Below are 16,554 nucleotides of genomic sequence, written 5' to 3' on the forward strand. Positions count from 1 at the left end.
TAGAGGGAGTGCTGCTATGTCTCTTGATGCGCCAATCACAGCTTAAATATGCAAATGTATTCAGCTCCTGACTGACAGCTCATCGTGTCATACGCTGTGAGACCTTCCACCAAAACATGTTTCTCTGTCTGTCTCTGCCTGTTTTTTTTCTGTCTTTCTGTCTCCCAAATCCTATTTCTAACTCTTCCCAGGGAGCAAAGCAGCATGTGTTGGCCAAGCACTCGGAGTGAAAATAGAAGCAATCATTTATTCATCGATTGAAACATCAGAGGACTAAGAGGCAGTGAGAGAGTAGGAGCAACAAAGAGCGGGAAAGATAGACTGGCTGAAGGATGGGGGGGGGTAAGTGAAATTGAGTTGAGATCAAAGAAGGAGAGAAAAATGTTGAGTGAACAAAAAAGTGGACCATTTTGCCATAATAACAAGTCATCAAATCACACAAATATGAGACATGTCAAGTGATGGAAAAGAAACACAAACAGGAGTTATTCAAGGTGATAACAGTGTTTGATTGGGACAAACAAAATCCTTGGAAAGATAAATGGTTTTTAGCAATGTTTTTTATCATGATCATGTTGAAAAATGACAGCAGTGATACTGAAATCTGTATGAGGTCAGACATTTTATCTATTTTTAAAACCTTAAAGCGAGCATATGCAAGTTTCACAGAACGGCAGACAGTGTGGCACAAGTGGCAATCTAGCTAAAAATGCAAACATCAGCCCATCAGTTACTTGTCACACTAGACGAAGTAAGGCCATAGCCATAAAACCCCTGAGTGAATTTAACTGAGGAAGGGTGATGTAAAAGGTATCTCTCTATGATCAGTCATACACTAAATGTGGTGTAACATGGCAGCTTGTAGCTTTTTTTGCAAGGCAACAACCCGATCGTCAGATTTCTCTGTTTTATTGACACGAATCATTAACTATCTCATCTCAGATACAACACATGTCCAGCAAAGCGCAAAAAGAGTGAAAAGCTTTTGTCCTCTGCAAGGGTATACATTTAAACAGCATTTTCCTTCACTAACAGTGGGGAGATACATGACGAGACGGGATTATCCTCTAAAGAAAAAAAAAAAAACCTCTCCCAACTACAGGCGCATAATGTGAATTGAAGATAGGAGAACCTGATTCCCAGGATACAATACTTGATACATTCTGTTTTTTGTTTTTTTTTTCAAAGAGATGTGAGCTAGATAGATTCCTCCCACGCAGTCCAAACAAACAAATACAGAGAGGCAAAACCGGTGCCAACATTACAGTGATACAAGAACATTTGAGAAATAAAATGATCGCAAAAAAAATAAAAAAACAAAACTAGAACTAAATAGAAAGAAGCGGGGAGGGGAAAGTAAATATTTTTGCAAATCCCATAGGTATTCTTTCTTGTTCCCCCTCCCTCCCACCCATCATCCCTCCCTCCTTTTTTTTAAATAGTATCATACAGCAAAAGACATTCATAAGAGCAGACTGGAGTGATAGAAAACACTCATGCAAAGAAAGCCTTTTTCACACATAGTCACTAACACAGGAAAATCATCTCAAACAACAGTGCTGTCAACAGTCAGTGCCTTCAGGTCTTTTAGTGGATGTTGTTATTGTTGTTGCTGTTCTCTACAGACTTTTGATTTGCTACTGTACTTGATAAAAACGATATGACAGACTGCACCCGTTAGGCTATCAAGTCTTCTGACTAGACTGGCCTCCCACTTTTCTGTCTGTCCATGGGACCCGGGGATCCAACAGTTTATTACCAACAGTCTTCGTTTCAGGACCCCCATCGACCAAAAGAAAAGTTCAGCTGGGAGGATTTCTGCAGAAGAACCGGAGCCTCAGGAATGAGCTTAGAATGGTACTCCATTATATAAAAAAAAGGCGTGATGTAATTTTTTTTTTTTTTGGCATCTGTTCTTATTCTTTTAAAACTGATATATAGTCTACTTGTACAATCATTTTCTATGCGGCAAACAATTAAAGAGTTTCATTCCAAACTCAAGTACCTCTAACAAAATGATGGCAGCTATTAAAATAAAGTCTACTATGGGTAACTATTAAAGTTAGAAGTCATGTTCAGACCTTATTTACAAAACTGTTTGTTTTTCTAACAATAGTTGTGATTTTGTGATATTAACTGATAAAACATATTTTTTTGTTATATAACAAATATATCACATTTTGGAATGAAACCCTTCAATTTTTTTTCAGTGTCATGTATATGCACATTCAATCCACTTTGCATTCACTGTTGATACAGTCTCTCGGTAAAAGTTATTTGATATTATAAATAGAATGGTCTTGCCATGGAGTCTTTTTCTTTCACAGATATATTTTTGTATATAGGGAGATCTCTACACAGACAATAAGTATTTACGTATGTAATCCATTTTCCGTGATTACAGTTCTTCTGAACGGATTACGTGGAACAGTGTGACATTGTAGAGAACCTGGTGGCCATTATTCCAGGCATAGAGGGCACGGTCACGCGGGTTGTAGTCCAGCATGGAGATATGCGAGTACTTATTCTGGAAGGCAATGTCGATGTACTCGTACGTAGAGGAGTTGGTGGAGTAGGCATAGTAGACCTTCGTGCCTCCTGAATACCCGTTGGTGACATAGAGCGTGCCGCAGATCATAAAAGACTCGCCGGCACTCCTTTTGGGGTGGTTGGTGGTCCAGCTCTTGATGATCTGCAGTGTGTTGGGGTTCAGCTTGCTGATGACAATATTGCCCGCGTTCTGGTTGGTGGCGTAGACAGCCCACAGGCCTCCCTCGTCGACCATCAGGTCAATGTCAGAATGGCCGCCCCAAGCGTAGTGATATGCGTTATTGAAGCCGGCGTAGTCAAGCTGCCGGGACTTGCTGATGGAGGAAGTGCGGAAGTCGAACTTGATGATGACGTGGCTCTGGAATTTGTTGAAGTAGATAGAGCCGTTGTAGACCACCTGTCCTGTGCCTGACCAAGGGTGGGGCAGCCGGTGGGACGTGAAGTTATCTGACGTCATGAAGTCCTGCATCGACTTGTACTCCCTCACAAAGCGGTTGTTATGGTAACCATCCATGTACCAGACCTAAACATCATGACAGGAGGGGGAAAGAAGAATTAGGATCAAAGACAGAGATACTTTGGAGCTGAAAACCCCTGCCGTCATCATTCGTCAGCATGCCTTTGTGAATACCTGAATCTTGTAGGCAGATCACACACAGAATAAATCAAATCACACCGTCAAAAAGCATCCCAATTAGGTTAGCGCTGAGACTTCCTCAAGGAGCAGACGAAGCTGAGATGCGGCAGCTTCTGAATACAAACAGTCAGGATGACAGCCACAGGGTGGCATGAGTCGGGCCCCGCAGGGATAATGCCCATCATTCCAGATAAAAGGCCTGTCTCAGCTGCTTCGACCCGGCTTCCTGCAGGCCCCTGTAGTGGTGGGCAGAGGGCTCTTATTCCGGAGCCGCTGGAGGCTCAAACACTTCCTTCGTCTCAGTGGGACTGAGACACCTGAAGCCCTTCCCCTATCTGCTTACATGTGCTGCTGTGATTGACTTAAAAAATGATTCACATCAAGAAAGCGGGTCTCCACGGGCCAGGCAAAAAAACTAAGGTAAGGAAACCAAGAGATGAAAAGAACTAGAGCAGGCCTGTCTGCTTCCATCAATTACACTCATTCTTCCTCTTTCTGCCCTTTGATAACGCAGCAAATCTTTCATGTTTTCTGTTCAAAATGTATTAGTTTTTACAAAAAAACTAGCCTTTACAAGTATGCTAAATATAATCTTAGTCAGCAGTAAGACTTTTCTAATATACATATTGTACAACCATGTTGTCACAACAAATTACACAGCTACTGTACTGTTCGCTCTATCCTTTTCCTTCCTCTGTGACATTGAGAGTTCTATCTTTTATTAATGCATCCAATAAAGAGTGTGCATGAAGAGTTTACTCATGTTTAGCAGCCAAATAAACTTTCTTTATTTCTAGCGCCCACTCTTCCTTGTCCGCTTCCCGTTAAAACCATATAGATTTATCCCCCACATTTTCATTTTAATGTCTTTTGGTAATAAAAGCAGAATTGAGCCAACAGACACCGCACTCCACAAAGGGAAATCAGAAGCAATCAGCTGATAAGAGGGACCGTGACAAATGAACACAGACTATTATTAAATTTCACGGCAAGAGTTGACCTTCACCTACGATCAAGGTCAAGTCCCAGGTTAAAGTCAGGCAAATTATTTTTGTAACATATCTTTAGGCACTTGTCTCTGAAAAAAAAGAGACAAGAGGGAAGGGATGTATCAGCCCGGGTTCATGGCCAAGAGTGGTTATATTCATTTTAAGTGAAGTAACTGCATTAAAGCACCAATAATTCACACAAAAATGCTATACATAATCACGTTATTGAAAAACCTGAAGTATCATAACTCATAGTGAATGAACACCTTCAAACCATTGTTTGTCATTTTGGGAAATGTTCACTTTTTATTGCCAAGAGTTGGATAAGAAGATTGATGCCTCTATCAAGTAGAAAGCTGTAGGCAGTTAGTTTGGCTTAGCATAAAGAGGGAAACAACTACAGTAGCCTAGATCTGTCTAAAAGTAACAAATCCTGTCTACCAGCACCTCTAAGAGATTTTGTTATCTTCAGACAGACCCAGGCTAACTGTTTCTCCCTGTTATTCTGTATGCTAAGCCAAGCTAACAGTCTACTGGGTATAGCTTCATTCAGCATACAGACGAGTGTTGTAGATCTTGTCTTCTAACTCTTAGCAAGAAAGTACATCTTCCAACTTGTCAAACTACTGTTTTAAGAATAGGACTGGATAGGGTTTGAAAATTTCCAAAACTAGTGCTGATACAATGCTTGATAAGGCTGCATTATTAGTAAGTAATGCTGCTGTCAGGTGTTGTTTTGGACATTCTAGGTTTCCAACAGTGAACATAATTATCAACATCAATAGAGTGGGTCAAGCTTTGTGTCGTATTTCTGTAGATGATTGAGGGCCCCTTACTGCTAGGCGGCCGCTGGGCATTTTGCCCAGATTCCCTGTATGGTAGATCTGGCCATGATACTTGAGCTTTGGTACACTTTTTTGATTCCTTGCTTTGAGAAGATGAGCATATTTCTCTACAAACTTTTTTCCCATCTAGCTAAAGAAGCCAAATCTTAAATTCAACAATATAATAATGTTGCCTCGATAAGATAAACAACTAAAAATTGGCAAAATTAGGATTGATTAAAATAAGAAACTGATCAAACAATAACTCTCACCATGCATTTTACCGCTGGACTACAGACATTTTTTGGTCAGTAGCTCAAAAGTATGTTATTCGATCTCTATACTGTACTTACTTATCCAAAATTATTACAATATAATATCAGGGAGAGATGATTCACCTTCATACTGTGTGACCATGTGCGGCATTACATACCCGTGTATCCCCTTCAGGTGCCAGGGGGTCAGTCATCCAGGAGCCGAACCTGGATCCAGATGTCTTGATGGTGATGGGATCGCTGATGCCCGTCAGTTTGCCACATGCTGCAAGGAAAGAAGTGAAATGGGGAACATCTAGAGCAAAGCCTTTTCGGGTATTTATATTACCTCCAAATGTATTACAAGGGATTCATTTTAATTTACTTTAAATCCAAATTAGCTTGCCTAAAGGATGAGGGAGTCGATGTCCAGCTTGCTGCAATGTCTTTAATACCTTTTTCTCTTTGTGTGATGTGGTGTACAAAGACGCTTATTATTCTGTTCACACATGCTAATGCCTGTTTTACTCCCCCTGTGTGGATGTGTGAGAAAGTGAGAGGAAGAGGGAATAGAAAAGGGAGAGCCTCTGTGTATTCTGCTCCTGCTTGTCGCTTGTAAGCTGCTGTAGTGTTAATTAGTGTTGATTGAGGTGTTAATGCGAATTTGACAACACTAACACTGGGGCTCTGTGTCCCTTTGTGACTGAGAGATGGTCAGATTAATGTGCCCAAATAACAATACTTCTCACCTCCAATGAAGTACATCCATTCGTTTAAACATTTAATATTTTTTCAGAGGGTATTTCAAGAAGACAAGGGTTAATTATATGGTTTTGATGAGTTATTTTTGGCCCCTGAATGTAATGACTTGCTCTGATATGCTAATTTTGTGGAACTGTGACAATGGCTCATTTTAGGTTTTCATTAGCCTTTCTCTGTGAAGTGTTTCATCCATTAACCCATTACTATAACACTCTTCTTCGCTCTGTCTTCATAAGGCCCTATCATCTCTGGCGCTGTTAAGTGTTGTGAAATGTGATTTTACCATGTAGGCACAACATCCTGATTTAATTTTTTGGTTCCTCTGCTTTATCAGCCTCGCTCCATCTCCTCATCTGGTCACATTTCCTGCACTTATATAATAATACTTGTGGGTTTGCATGTGTTTGTGTGTCTCTATGTGCAACGTATGATGATGGATATGTGTGGGCATCACACCTCAGCTGCTGCTGCGAGACAAACACATGGTCACGTGAGCAGCATCTACTATTCGTAGTTGGGGTTGAGTCCCTTACATAACCCTCAGTGGGATTAAGAGGCTGCAGTAATACACTGGCCATTGATTTATTTATTTCTTTTCTCTAATCAAGCTTCTATCTTTAGATGACAACTACTATTGCAGGCTGCTGGGGAGCCAGCTGATGGATGTGAATTCTGGAGATGACCACAGGGTCTAATCCCCTTTTGACCTGAATTTCACAGGGACGAAACAGAGGGGAGAGCAAATGGAAAACCTAATGAGAACTGGCACCGATGTAACAAAAGCCCTATAACCTTTTACCCTGGATTTAGATATACTGTAGAATCAATACTATTGTGGAGGTGAAATATTGACAGTTTTGAATATTTCAACATGGGTCTTATTTTTGTAGTTTTGGCTATCATCTGTATCAGTTATAATTATGTTATAATCAAAATAAATGCCGGCAGTGGTTAGATGATCAGACAGCTTATAAATGTGATTATCTAAACCAATTTATTTGGATATAATCAGCTTCTTGCTCTTGGTATGTGATGGCAGTCCAACATGAACATACAGTTATTTTCTGCCAAATTGAGATCTGATTTGATTGTTTCACAGGAGAAATCTTTGCTTTCTCTCTGTCCTCTTCTCACAGGTTTGAAGGGGTTGGTTAGGGCTCAGTTGGAAAAATGTGTCATGTATTTATTTGCACCAATGAGGAGATCAGTAGTGAGTTTTTGAACATTAAACACTCCATATAGCTACCTAAAGATGGTTACTGTTTTTAATCTCATTATTAGCATGTTTAGTCATGAATATGTAATTAATATCATACGGAAATACTTGAAAGATTTAAAAGTACATTTGCAGGGGATTTAAAACTGACTGTGCTTCTTGCCCCATTTGGCTTATTTTTAGTAATTCCCTCCCGGATTTTAGCGATTTATCAAGAGGAATAATACCCAAAAATAGTTGTAGTAAACCAAATTATTCTGCAGCAGAAACAACAGAGAGGCAAAATGAGCCCTCACATACTGTTCATATTTTGACCCACTTACAGCATCTCCTCATATATAGTCTCTATGCCAAACTTCTCACCACAAATCTATTTTTCATTTATAAATACTTTATCAGCCATTGATAATTGGGTCATTAATACTTAATGATGCTTTCAAAGAGCAGGAAGAGTGTATTCTTTAGGTTGACATTATTTGGTTATTGAGAAAAAGTATTCACACTCACACTACAGTATAGTATGATCCAATGTTACATAAAACAGGAGAATGTAACATGTATCAAGAAAAGAATGAGATTTAGGGTGTTATTACTCCAAAAGTAAAAAGTATACAGTTATATTATGTCATTTTATTCTCTGCAGAGGAAATGGAAGGTGAGAAAGGATGATAGTAGAGCAGAGTATCAGGGCGATGTGTGCTGGTATGACCTTGCTGCTCCATTCATCAGTATTTCGGCATGAAGGGTCTGGATTTGCCTGAAGCTCTCTGTGCCTCCACATTGCACAGGGTGATTTATTTATTTGATTATTGCCCAGCAAGCTGGCATGTCCCCTTGATCGATGGCCATTGTGTCCCAGCAGCCGCTGGGCTGTTAGTCTCTCCAACACAAAACAGCTTGAAGGACAGCTCTGCGGGGACTCCAGTTACTCTCTTTCACTTTTTCTACTCTCCTTCACTCTATCACACTCTCTCATTTCCCTTACCACCTTCTATCAGTTTCTCCTGTTGCTCTATCTATTATTCAACACTCAGATTTCTCCTGCCCTTTCTATATTCTTTTGCCCTGTTGTTTTCTGCTGATGCAAATTTGGCTTGTGACCTTCGCAAGTTTAATCTTAATAACAGGAGTGTGTTGGAGTGTGTTTGTGCGCACTATGCATGAGCGCCCCTGCAATCGTGTGAAGATGAAAGGAATAGCAACCCTCTGTACTGCCTCAGCCAGTCCCTTGCTGGGTGACCTCGCCTTTATCTGGTCTGATCTCGTACACACACACACACACAAACACACAGTGGAGTAACTCCCCGCAGTTCCCTCCTCTCCTATCTTTGGCAGATCACCAGATGTGAGGAGCAGTTTGTGCACTGAACTGAGAGTGAAAACACGGATAAGGCTCCTGCTCCAGTCGTGAGAGCAGAGGTGGTCATTTAAAAAAAAAAAAGAACTGTGTTTGCATGAATAAAGAGCAAAAAAAATGACAGAAGTCGCTGGGGAGCTGAGGTTAGGGGTCTGCTTTTTGTATTCTATATATTCAATTTAAAAACAATCAGCATCTCCAATAGCATTCGAGAAAAAAAAGGACAGTCCCCACTGTAACCGAAAGATTTTCCCAATTTCTTTCTGTCACCTTGCACAGTGAATAATTTGAAAAAGGGACACAATATACCCGTGATGTGCAACATGTAAGTGTCTTTGCGCTTGCAGTCTATCTGAGTCACTGTAGTGTGGGTGTGCATCTATTAGCACTGTGGGCTGTGACAGAGGTGTGAAGAGACTGAGACAGGGGCTAAAAGCAAAGATAAGACTGTGATGTGAGCGCTGTAGTTCTCCTGCTCTGTTTGCTCACCACAGTGTGTGTGTGTGTGTGTGTGTGTGCATGTGTGTAAGTGTGTGTGTGTGTGTGTGCCTGTGGAACCTTCTAAAACCCCTCATGTTTTATTTAAATATCCCATTTATTCCGTGACAGGAAGTCAGTTATGTGACAAGATACCATGGGCTCATTTTACCATTACCATAGAATTTTAATGAAATTTGTTTCACTGTCAAAACACATAAAGCTTAAACTTGAAAGTTAAAAGTTTTGCCTTCTGGGACTCCAGCTAATGCGTATTTCCATTACAGCCCTATTCTTTCGATTAATGGTTGACTCTAAAATGTGGAAGTGAAAAAAAAGCCTATCAGTATTTTCCAAAGCCGGCAAAGTTGGCATTTCGAAAATTGAGTATTTTGTCCAATCAACAGCCCAATACCCCAAAATATTTCGTTTAGACTCATATAAAACAGAGAAAAGCAGAACATTGTCAAATTTGAGGATCTGGAACACAGAGAATGTTTTTATCAATGAGGGAAATGGTGTTGATTGATTTTCTGCAAATCAAGTAATGGTTTCAGCCCTTGTGCCTTGTTTCTCTCCCTCTTACTTGGGGAGAATTTATGGAAGATATGGAGGTTACTTGAATGTAATTATAGTTCTATGAGTACCTGCAAGGCCCTCGGATAGATTTCATTATTTGCCCTTAACAAGGTAAGGGTAAACAAACAGCAAAGTCCATTAGAGGGCGAGCATGTACAAAACAGAATCATAAAATACAAAGTGTGTTATAAGACTGTGTTTTTCGTGCCACACAATGTTCCTGTGATGTTCAGTATCATGTGAATATGCCTGAGGATCTCTTTCTGGCCAGTCACAAACAAACTGTATGTCAGTGGGAGTGTTTGTGCATGCACATGTTTGAAACATGGTGTGTGCCAACAACTTTCTGTGCCTACCTAATTTTTGCATGCATGCTCGGAGTCTCTCCTCAAGATTTGACACTCTGTTGTGGAGCTCCTCGTAGTCATAGGCCCCCATCTCCTCCTGAAGTTCGCTTAGAACTGACGTCAGATTCTGGACCTCCTCCTTAAACTGCAATACCAATTTGGCATCGGCTTTGTACTCCTCCAACACTGGTATCAACGGTCTAAGCTCCTCCATTTTCGCTTTTATGGCCTGAAAGGATTAGAATAAGCTCGGTTGAGTGTCATGCGCGAGAAAGGAAGACCCGCTGTCCATAAAAGAAAACAAAAGAAAAAAAAAACATCTGTCTGAACCTGGCTACACTGACTCTATCCTGCCTCTGCACTGACAAGTGTGTCCATGTTCAGAGTGTGTGTTTGTGTGTGAACAGCTGTGTTTTGTCTGTGCGTGTGTGTGTCTGAGCAAACAAACCCGGGAAATATTCTCCGCCCGCTGGACGAGCAGAGCAGGTGGCTCCGTCCTGGCAGTGACCAGCCGTTAAAAAGCAAGCCCTCGGTACACCGACAACAATTGGGAAAGCTCTTTATTGGTCATCATCGTTTAAAATGCAACATCGTATTAAGGGTTACATGCTTTTACATGTCACACACAACAAAGTGTCTCGAATTTTACGTGTATAGTTTTACGTATAGATTTGTTGAGTAACCAAATATGCATAGACAAAAGCCAAAGGAAAATAAAATGAATAACAGCAATTAATAATAAAAATAATAATAATAATAAGAGTAATAATAATAATGATAATAATAATAATAAGAAATGTATTTACGTTTGAAAAAAGCTTTTAAATGGAAAACTTTGACAGCAGTAACATGCAGGAAGAGATCAGTGGTGGGTTGGTTTGGGAGAAGGGTGGGGTTTCTTAGTCTTAATGGTGCTAAAGGTAAATTAACTGTTTGACGCCCAAATGCTCTCAGTACTGTGGCCCAGTTCAGGGGAATCTGGAATTGACCTGCCTCTTCTTCCCTGTGGCTCTCTTTACATGTCTTAAAGTTAGCCCTGCAAGCAAGAAAATGACAAACTGTTGACAGGGGCTGGAGCTTTCTAACCTCTCTAACAGACACACAAACAAACAAACAAACAAACGCACACACACTTAGTATACGCACTTGAGACATGTTACAGAGAATAGCACACATGCACTGAATGTGGCATTTTTGGTAGCAAGAGGTCTTTTCAGCATGCAGAGATGACAGGATCACACAAATGTATCAGTGCAGGTAAGATGATGCAAACACTGAAGCTGCTTTTGAATTACAGTGCTATGATAAGATCTCAATGTCTGTGCCAAGATAAAGGTATCCTCCACTAAAATGTAAAGCTGCAATGATTAATCATTTAGTCAAGCAACAGACGTTTAATCTGCTACTGTTTTGATAGTTGAATAGTCATTCTATTAGCTTTTTACATGAAGGATGCCAAACATTAACTGGTCTCAGCTTCTTATATGAGATTATTTAATGCTTTTCTTTGTTATACATGTTAGTGAACTGAATATCTCCAAGTTTCAGCCTGCTGGTGGAAGATATCACCTTGGACTAAAGGGCATTTTTCACTGTTTCCTGATATTTTAAAGTACCTACAAGTATCCACAGACCCCAGAGGTATACTCATAGGTGTGTAGTTCTATCATTCAGATTTTTTATGACTTTCTCAATCATTAGTTCTTAATGACTTCATATAATTGTTTTCTCCTTCTGTTTTAATTAGTGCTTTTTAAAAATACCAATGTCCTAAGGGACCCCATTCAAAAGCACCCAACTCTGCCTCCGCAGTTATAATAGATGAAACTGTTTATTGAGTTCATGTTTGCCATGGGTCCTACTTTAAAGTATCACACACACTATCAGGGGAGTAGGGACACTCTGTTAGTCGTTTTGAAAGCTCCAATTTGTATTAAAGAAAGTATGTGTCTTGTTACACAATATGCAAATGAACTGTAACTTTAATCTGTTTTGTTCAGGTGACATTAATTACTTAACTAATAATGTTTTGAGAAGAAATACGTTAACATTTTGCTATGATGGTTGTTTGGCTGCTGGTGTTTAAACATAATTTAGCATTTCAGAAATTGACCTTCTTTGGTTAGATTTAGAGCTGAAATGATCTGTTAAGATTAAATAATGTTGTAAAAATGCCCAAATTTCCCTTTGCACTTGAACTTTGCATGTGAACCTGACTATACAGTATTATTTGCCTGTGTCTCATGTGATGATTGAGTAAAATGAATCACCTTGGGCTTTAAGATATTTGTTAGCATGTTTTACACTATTCTCTGACATTTTATAGGTCAATTAATCCATTAATTGAGACATTTATCTAAACATTAATCTATAATTACAATAATTGTTATTTTCAGCCCTTGTTAAATCAAGAAACCCAAATATTATCTGGACCCAAAGAGACATTATATCAGCAACAATTTCAAAAAATGATATCCTGCCCTACATGAAATAGATTTATCCATTTATTGAACAGTAAACCCTCAAAGAAAAACTCCTGCATGATTTAGTGCCTATTACATATTGAAGGAAGTGCAGAAATCTTTGTATTCACTACTCATGCTGACAAGCTGGGTGTGTACAACATTTCACAATTACGTAGTCATCACGATAAACATAAGATTTAATCTCCTTATTTCCATGTTGATTTATGATTCCATCACATGGCTTTATAAAGTAAGTTTGTGACTAGTGGGAAATAAGGATATGAATTACTGCAGCTGAGTCGAGACATCCAATTATGTAATCTCGTTGATTATGCATGCATTATGAATTTATTGATATGTGATGTGGTGGTTTAGGCAATTCTGAAGCATCATCACAGTGGGAACACACAAACATAAAATGGGTAAGCTAGTGTATGATGGGCTACAAAGCAGCTATGATAGAATGGTGGTTGAGTTGAAGGCATGAGGACTGGCTCAGAGATTGGACTACGTACCTTGTATTGCTTGGCGATGTTCTGCTTGTGGTTCTCCTCCACCTGCCTGAACTTGGTCTCCAGACCACGAAGCTGGACCTCCATCTTCTCCACATACTGCAGGTCCCTCTGGGTCCGCTGGTCCAACACCTGGATGGACTGGGTCATGTTCTGGACCTGAAGTACCATGTGAACATATTGGGGTGAGTAATAACACAAATCTCTTATTTCTGAAGGTGCAGTTACACCAATGAGATGTAGAGAAAAAGCAACAGACATTCAATATGTTGCTTTGGCTCGGCTTTCGTCTTGCAATGATTCACAAACTCTGACATCAGGCCAACTAGTAAGGGGCCTCACACACACGGTGCAAGTGTAGAATGCATACTGTTAAGACATTTGTTTTTCCCAAAACTGTTTTGGTCTCGAAACTTCATAGACTTGGCACATCTTCTATTTTTTCGGTAGAGATCTCTTGAGGCCTGTATTTTTGGCATCTTATGTGAATCAGATGGCTATTCTACGTCAGGGATTATCTCCATCATCCTTGGATAAAGGGTATTTTTTCCAAAAATTTGCTTAAATGTTCCTTTTGTGTAAAGGGGGTAGTCTTAGCTTCCAGTCTTTGGGTATTGAGTTGTGTTGCATCATTAGATGTGTTGCGTTGGATGTGTGCACTACAATAGAAACACACACAGAGTAAGTGTGCAGATGCCTCCCATGATGCCTGTTAGGTTTCCAGGGAGCTCATTAGAGTCTGATGTCTATTCTTGTCCAACGGGTGGAGAGGTGATTGGGAGACTATAAACATTGGTAAGCCTCTATGTGTGTCTCACATTTATGATACATCTCTCTACATAAGACATCATGATACCTTTGTGTGTGAAGTAGGTAGAGGGGCGTAAAAGGTGGTTACTGTATGACTTAAATTGCTAGTGCCACGTGTTGCAGAGAAGTTAAGCGGTAATTACCTTCTCTAACAGCTGCCTCAGTTGTTTGGTGCGGGCATCCCTTGAGCACATGGACTGCTGAGGCGCCACCACGGTGCAGACACACCTTCCCTCACTATCCTGGGCTGAACTGTACACCTGCCATGCATCGTCTGGGTTTGCTGGCAACACCTGAGGACAAAGATAAATGTAAATAGAGAAAAAAGGGCACTTAAAGGTGATACAGGAGGAGAGGGGAGCAAAGCATGAGAGGGAGGGGGGGGGGCCTCAGAATAAGACACAAAAATACATCACTGTCGGTGATCAGGTGGTCAGGTCAGTAAGATCAAAGAGGACGCTCCGCAGTTATTTGCACTTTTAGTGTACTGTGCCCATGATGGTAAAGCTGTGTTGCATTTGCATCACCATCTGGACACAATCAACTACCAAGCTCCACCCGTTTTGCACCATCATACTGTATATTTTAAAGCTAGACAAAGGGAAGATGCAGCCAATGGAGGCAGCTAAAGCAACTTCTATTATTCAATGGGCTGGATGTGAGGAAGCCATCAGAGTGTAAAGTGTGACGTGTCAGGAAGAGATTTTCTTTTTTCTTTTTTTGCGAAACAGAGAGTGAGACAACTCCAATTACTAACCTGCTGATCAGATAAGACTGACACTTTGATAAAGATAGTCATCACTGCATCAGCTATTAAAAAAATCATTGCCACAGACTTGCTGATTGATCCAATTATAGTGTGAAGGAGTGACTCCACAAAATCCAAAAGGAGCATGCAGCAACTGTCAGTCAGCTGCACAGTTTTCTACAAAAGGACATGCTGACAAGACAAAGAACAATGGTGTAACTTCATCACTCAGCTACTCAGTCAGTCACGGGCAACCGCATATGTGGGGCTGGCCCCGCTGTTGCGGTCCTGCCAGAGACCGCTATCACACACACCTGTCTTGACATCTCAGTGATTTCTCAAGTTGTAGGAATGTAAAACTGCCTGACTGACTTGAATACAACAAAAAAGGATGAAATAAACTCAGAACATACAGGACAGATGAATAAATATCAGCTCCCTGCATTTACTGATTTCATCCATCTTTTAATCTGTCTTATATTCATTGTTGAAAATTTCAGTGTTAACCTCTGCATTTAGAGAGTCCTCCCAGTGTTATCCTGGCTGGCACAGGAAAGGTTATGACAGCAGCCCCGAATCTGGCAGGAGCCTGGCGGAGAAACAAAGAAAAGCTTCATCCTGACTCTATAACACCACCTTGGCTGTATGCGCCTCTCTCATTTACGCACACCGTGAAAGAATTAGGTCTCCCGCTGTTTCTGGCGGTAAAGAAAAAAAAGGCTGCCCTCAAATTTCTTGTGCCAATCCCCCAATTTTCCACCTCCTTTATATCGGTGCCAGCGAACAGAACCAACCCATAACTTTCCACTTAGTGCGGGCTACTCATGTCGACCGAGACAGCAGCCCAGTGGCAGCTGGAGCGACATCAAACCGAGAAGGGAGATATGTGATGCCTCTCCAAGACTTTTTACTTTTGCGCCTCTCAAAAGCGCATCAACCAATTGAGAGAAAATGTCTTAATTAAGAAGCAAACACACTCAAAAGAGCGCATATGTTTCCTATCTTTGAATTGTGATTTATCTGCAACAGTCGACATTCATTTGGGAAAAAATACAACCAGCCGCAGGAAATATGCGAAACTTGCGCACTTACTCCTGTGCTCCGATCTGGGTACCCTCCCTGTGCAGCCGTGAGCTTGGTAGTATTGAGCCCCACCAGAGAGGGGAGGGTCTGCGACATCCAGTTGGTAATCATCGCCATGGTGCTGAGCACGACGCCGATCTTCAGCAAAGGCACCGACATCTTTTGCGCGCTGCTTTGACTTTACTCAAGCCGTCTTCATTCTACAGACTCTGGGGTGAAACAAGGGAGGCGAGTCATGTTGCCCAGAGTAGCTTGTTGTTTCACCCGGGACTCCGGCTCGGCTGGTCTTTTTTTGGACATCTCCAACGAAGCACTGGCTGCGAACGAGTCGGACGCGGTAGGGTCGACCGAAACGGGAAGGTCGGAATAAAACTGCAACACTTGCTCCAGTGGAAGATGAAAAGAGGGGTTAAAAACCGAGAGCGGGTACTGGATGCCTCCTCTGGATAGCTCCTCTGTCTCCGTTGTCCCGCACGCTGGTGCGTCTCCGGTGCCCCGTTACTATTTCGTTCACGCCCGACGGTCCGCCTCCTGCCTTGGTGAGCTCTGTGATTAAGTGCAACTGACTACACACACAGGCTGCTCCAAATGGATGAGAGGAAGAAGGAGGAGGTACTACGGATCTATCTATATCGCCAGACGCAATGATGTCAGCCAGGTTGAGGTTCGTTCATGGTAATATCTGGGATTGCGCCTGATTCGCCAAAAGCTGCCCGACACTGACTGACTGTCCCCAGAGGGAATGACATGAGCAGTGCGGCTGAGATCGGTCGACACTGATGCTGATGGATTATTAATAGCGGACAGTGACATTTCTTTCTCCACTGCCCCAGAAGGAGAGGGGGGCTCTCTGACATACAAGCGAATCTCCCCGGATCACCCATGGTAAATCTGGCATTCACTGCCAATAAATTAAGACTACCATTTGAAATGTTTCTGCACAT

General features: G+C 41.2%; 1 protein-coding gene across 1 annotated transcript; it reads right to left on the reverse strand.

Annotated features, from left to right (window-relative positions):
• Positions 1 to 382: 382 nt before the first annotated feature.
• olfm1b (olfactomedin 1b) lies at positions 383 to 16,106 on the reverse strand. Its single transcript, XM_053340327.1, has 6 exons — positions 15,620 to 16,106; positions 13,923 to 14,072; positions 12,973 to 13,128; positions 10,002 to 10,221; positions 5,434 to 5,540; positions 383 to 3,073 (listed from the first exon to the last, which is right to left on the reverse strand). The coding sequence occupies exons 1-6, from the start codon at positions 15,767 to 15,769 to the stop codon at positions 2,399 to 2,401; spliced, it is 1,458 nt and encodes a 485-aa protein (XP_053196302.1). The 5' UTR covers positions 15,770 to 16,106; the 3' UTR covers positions 383 to 2,398.
• Between the last annotated feature and the right edge of the window lie 448 nt (positions 16,107 to 16,554).

This window comes from Scomber japonicus, chromosome 19 (genome assembly GCF_027409825.1).
Source record: "Scomber japonicus isolate fScoJap1 chromosome 19, fScoJap1.pri, whole genome shotgun sequence".
Taxonomy (NCBI): Eukaryota; Metazoa; Chordata; class Actinopteri; order Scombriformes; family Scombridae; genus Scomber; species Scomber japonicus.

Excerpts from the sequence above, each read along its gene's own strand:
- olfm1b (XM_053340327.1), bottom strand. The coding sequence starts at position 15,769 with ATGTCGGTGCCTTTGCTGAAGATCGGCGTCGTGCTCAGCACCATGGCG. Across the intron at positions 14,073-15,619 it reads ACCCAGATCGGAGCACAGGA|GTGTTGCCAGCAAACCCAGA; the intron begins GTAAGTGCGCAA and ends CTTTGTCCTCAG. Across the intron at positions 3,074-5,433 it reads CACCTGAAGGGGATACACGG|GTCTGGTACATGGATGGTTA; the intron begins GTATGTAATGCC and ends CATGATGTTTAG.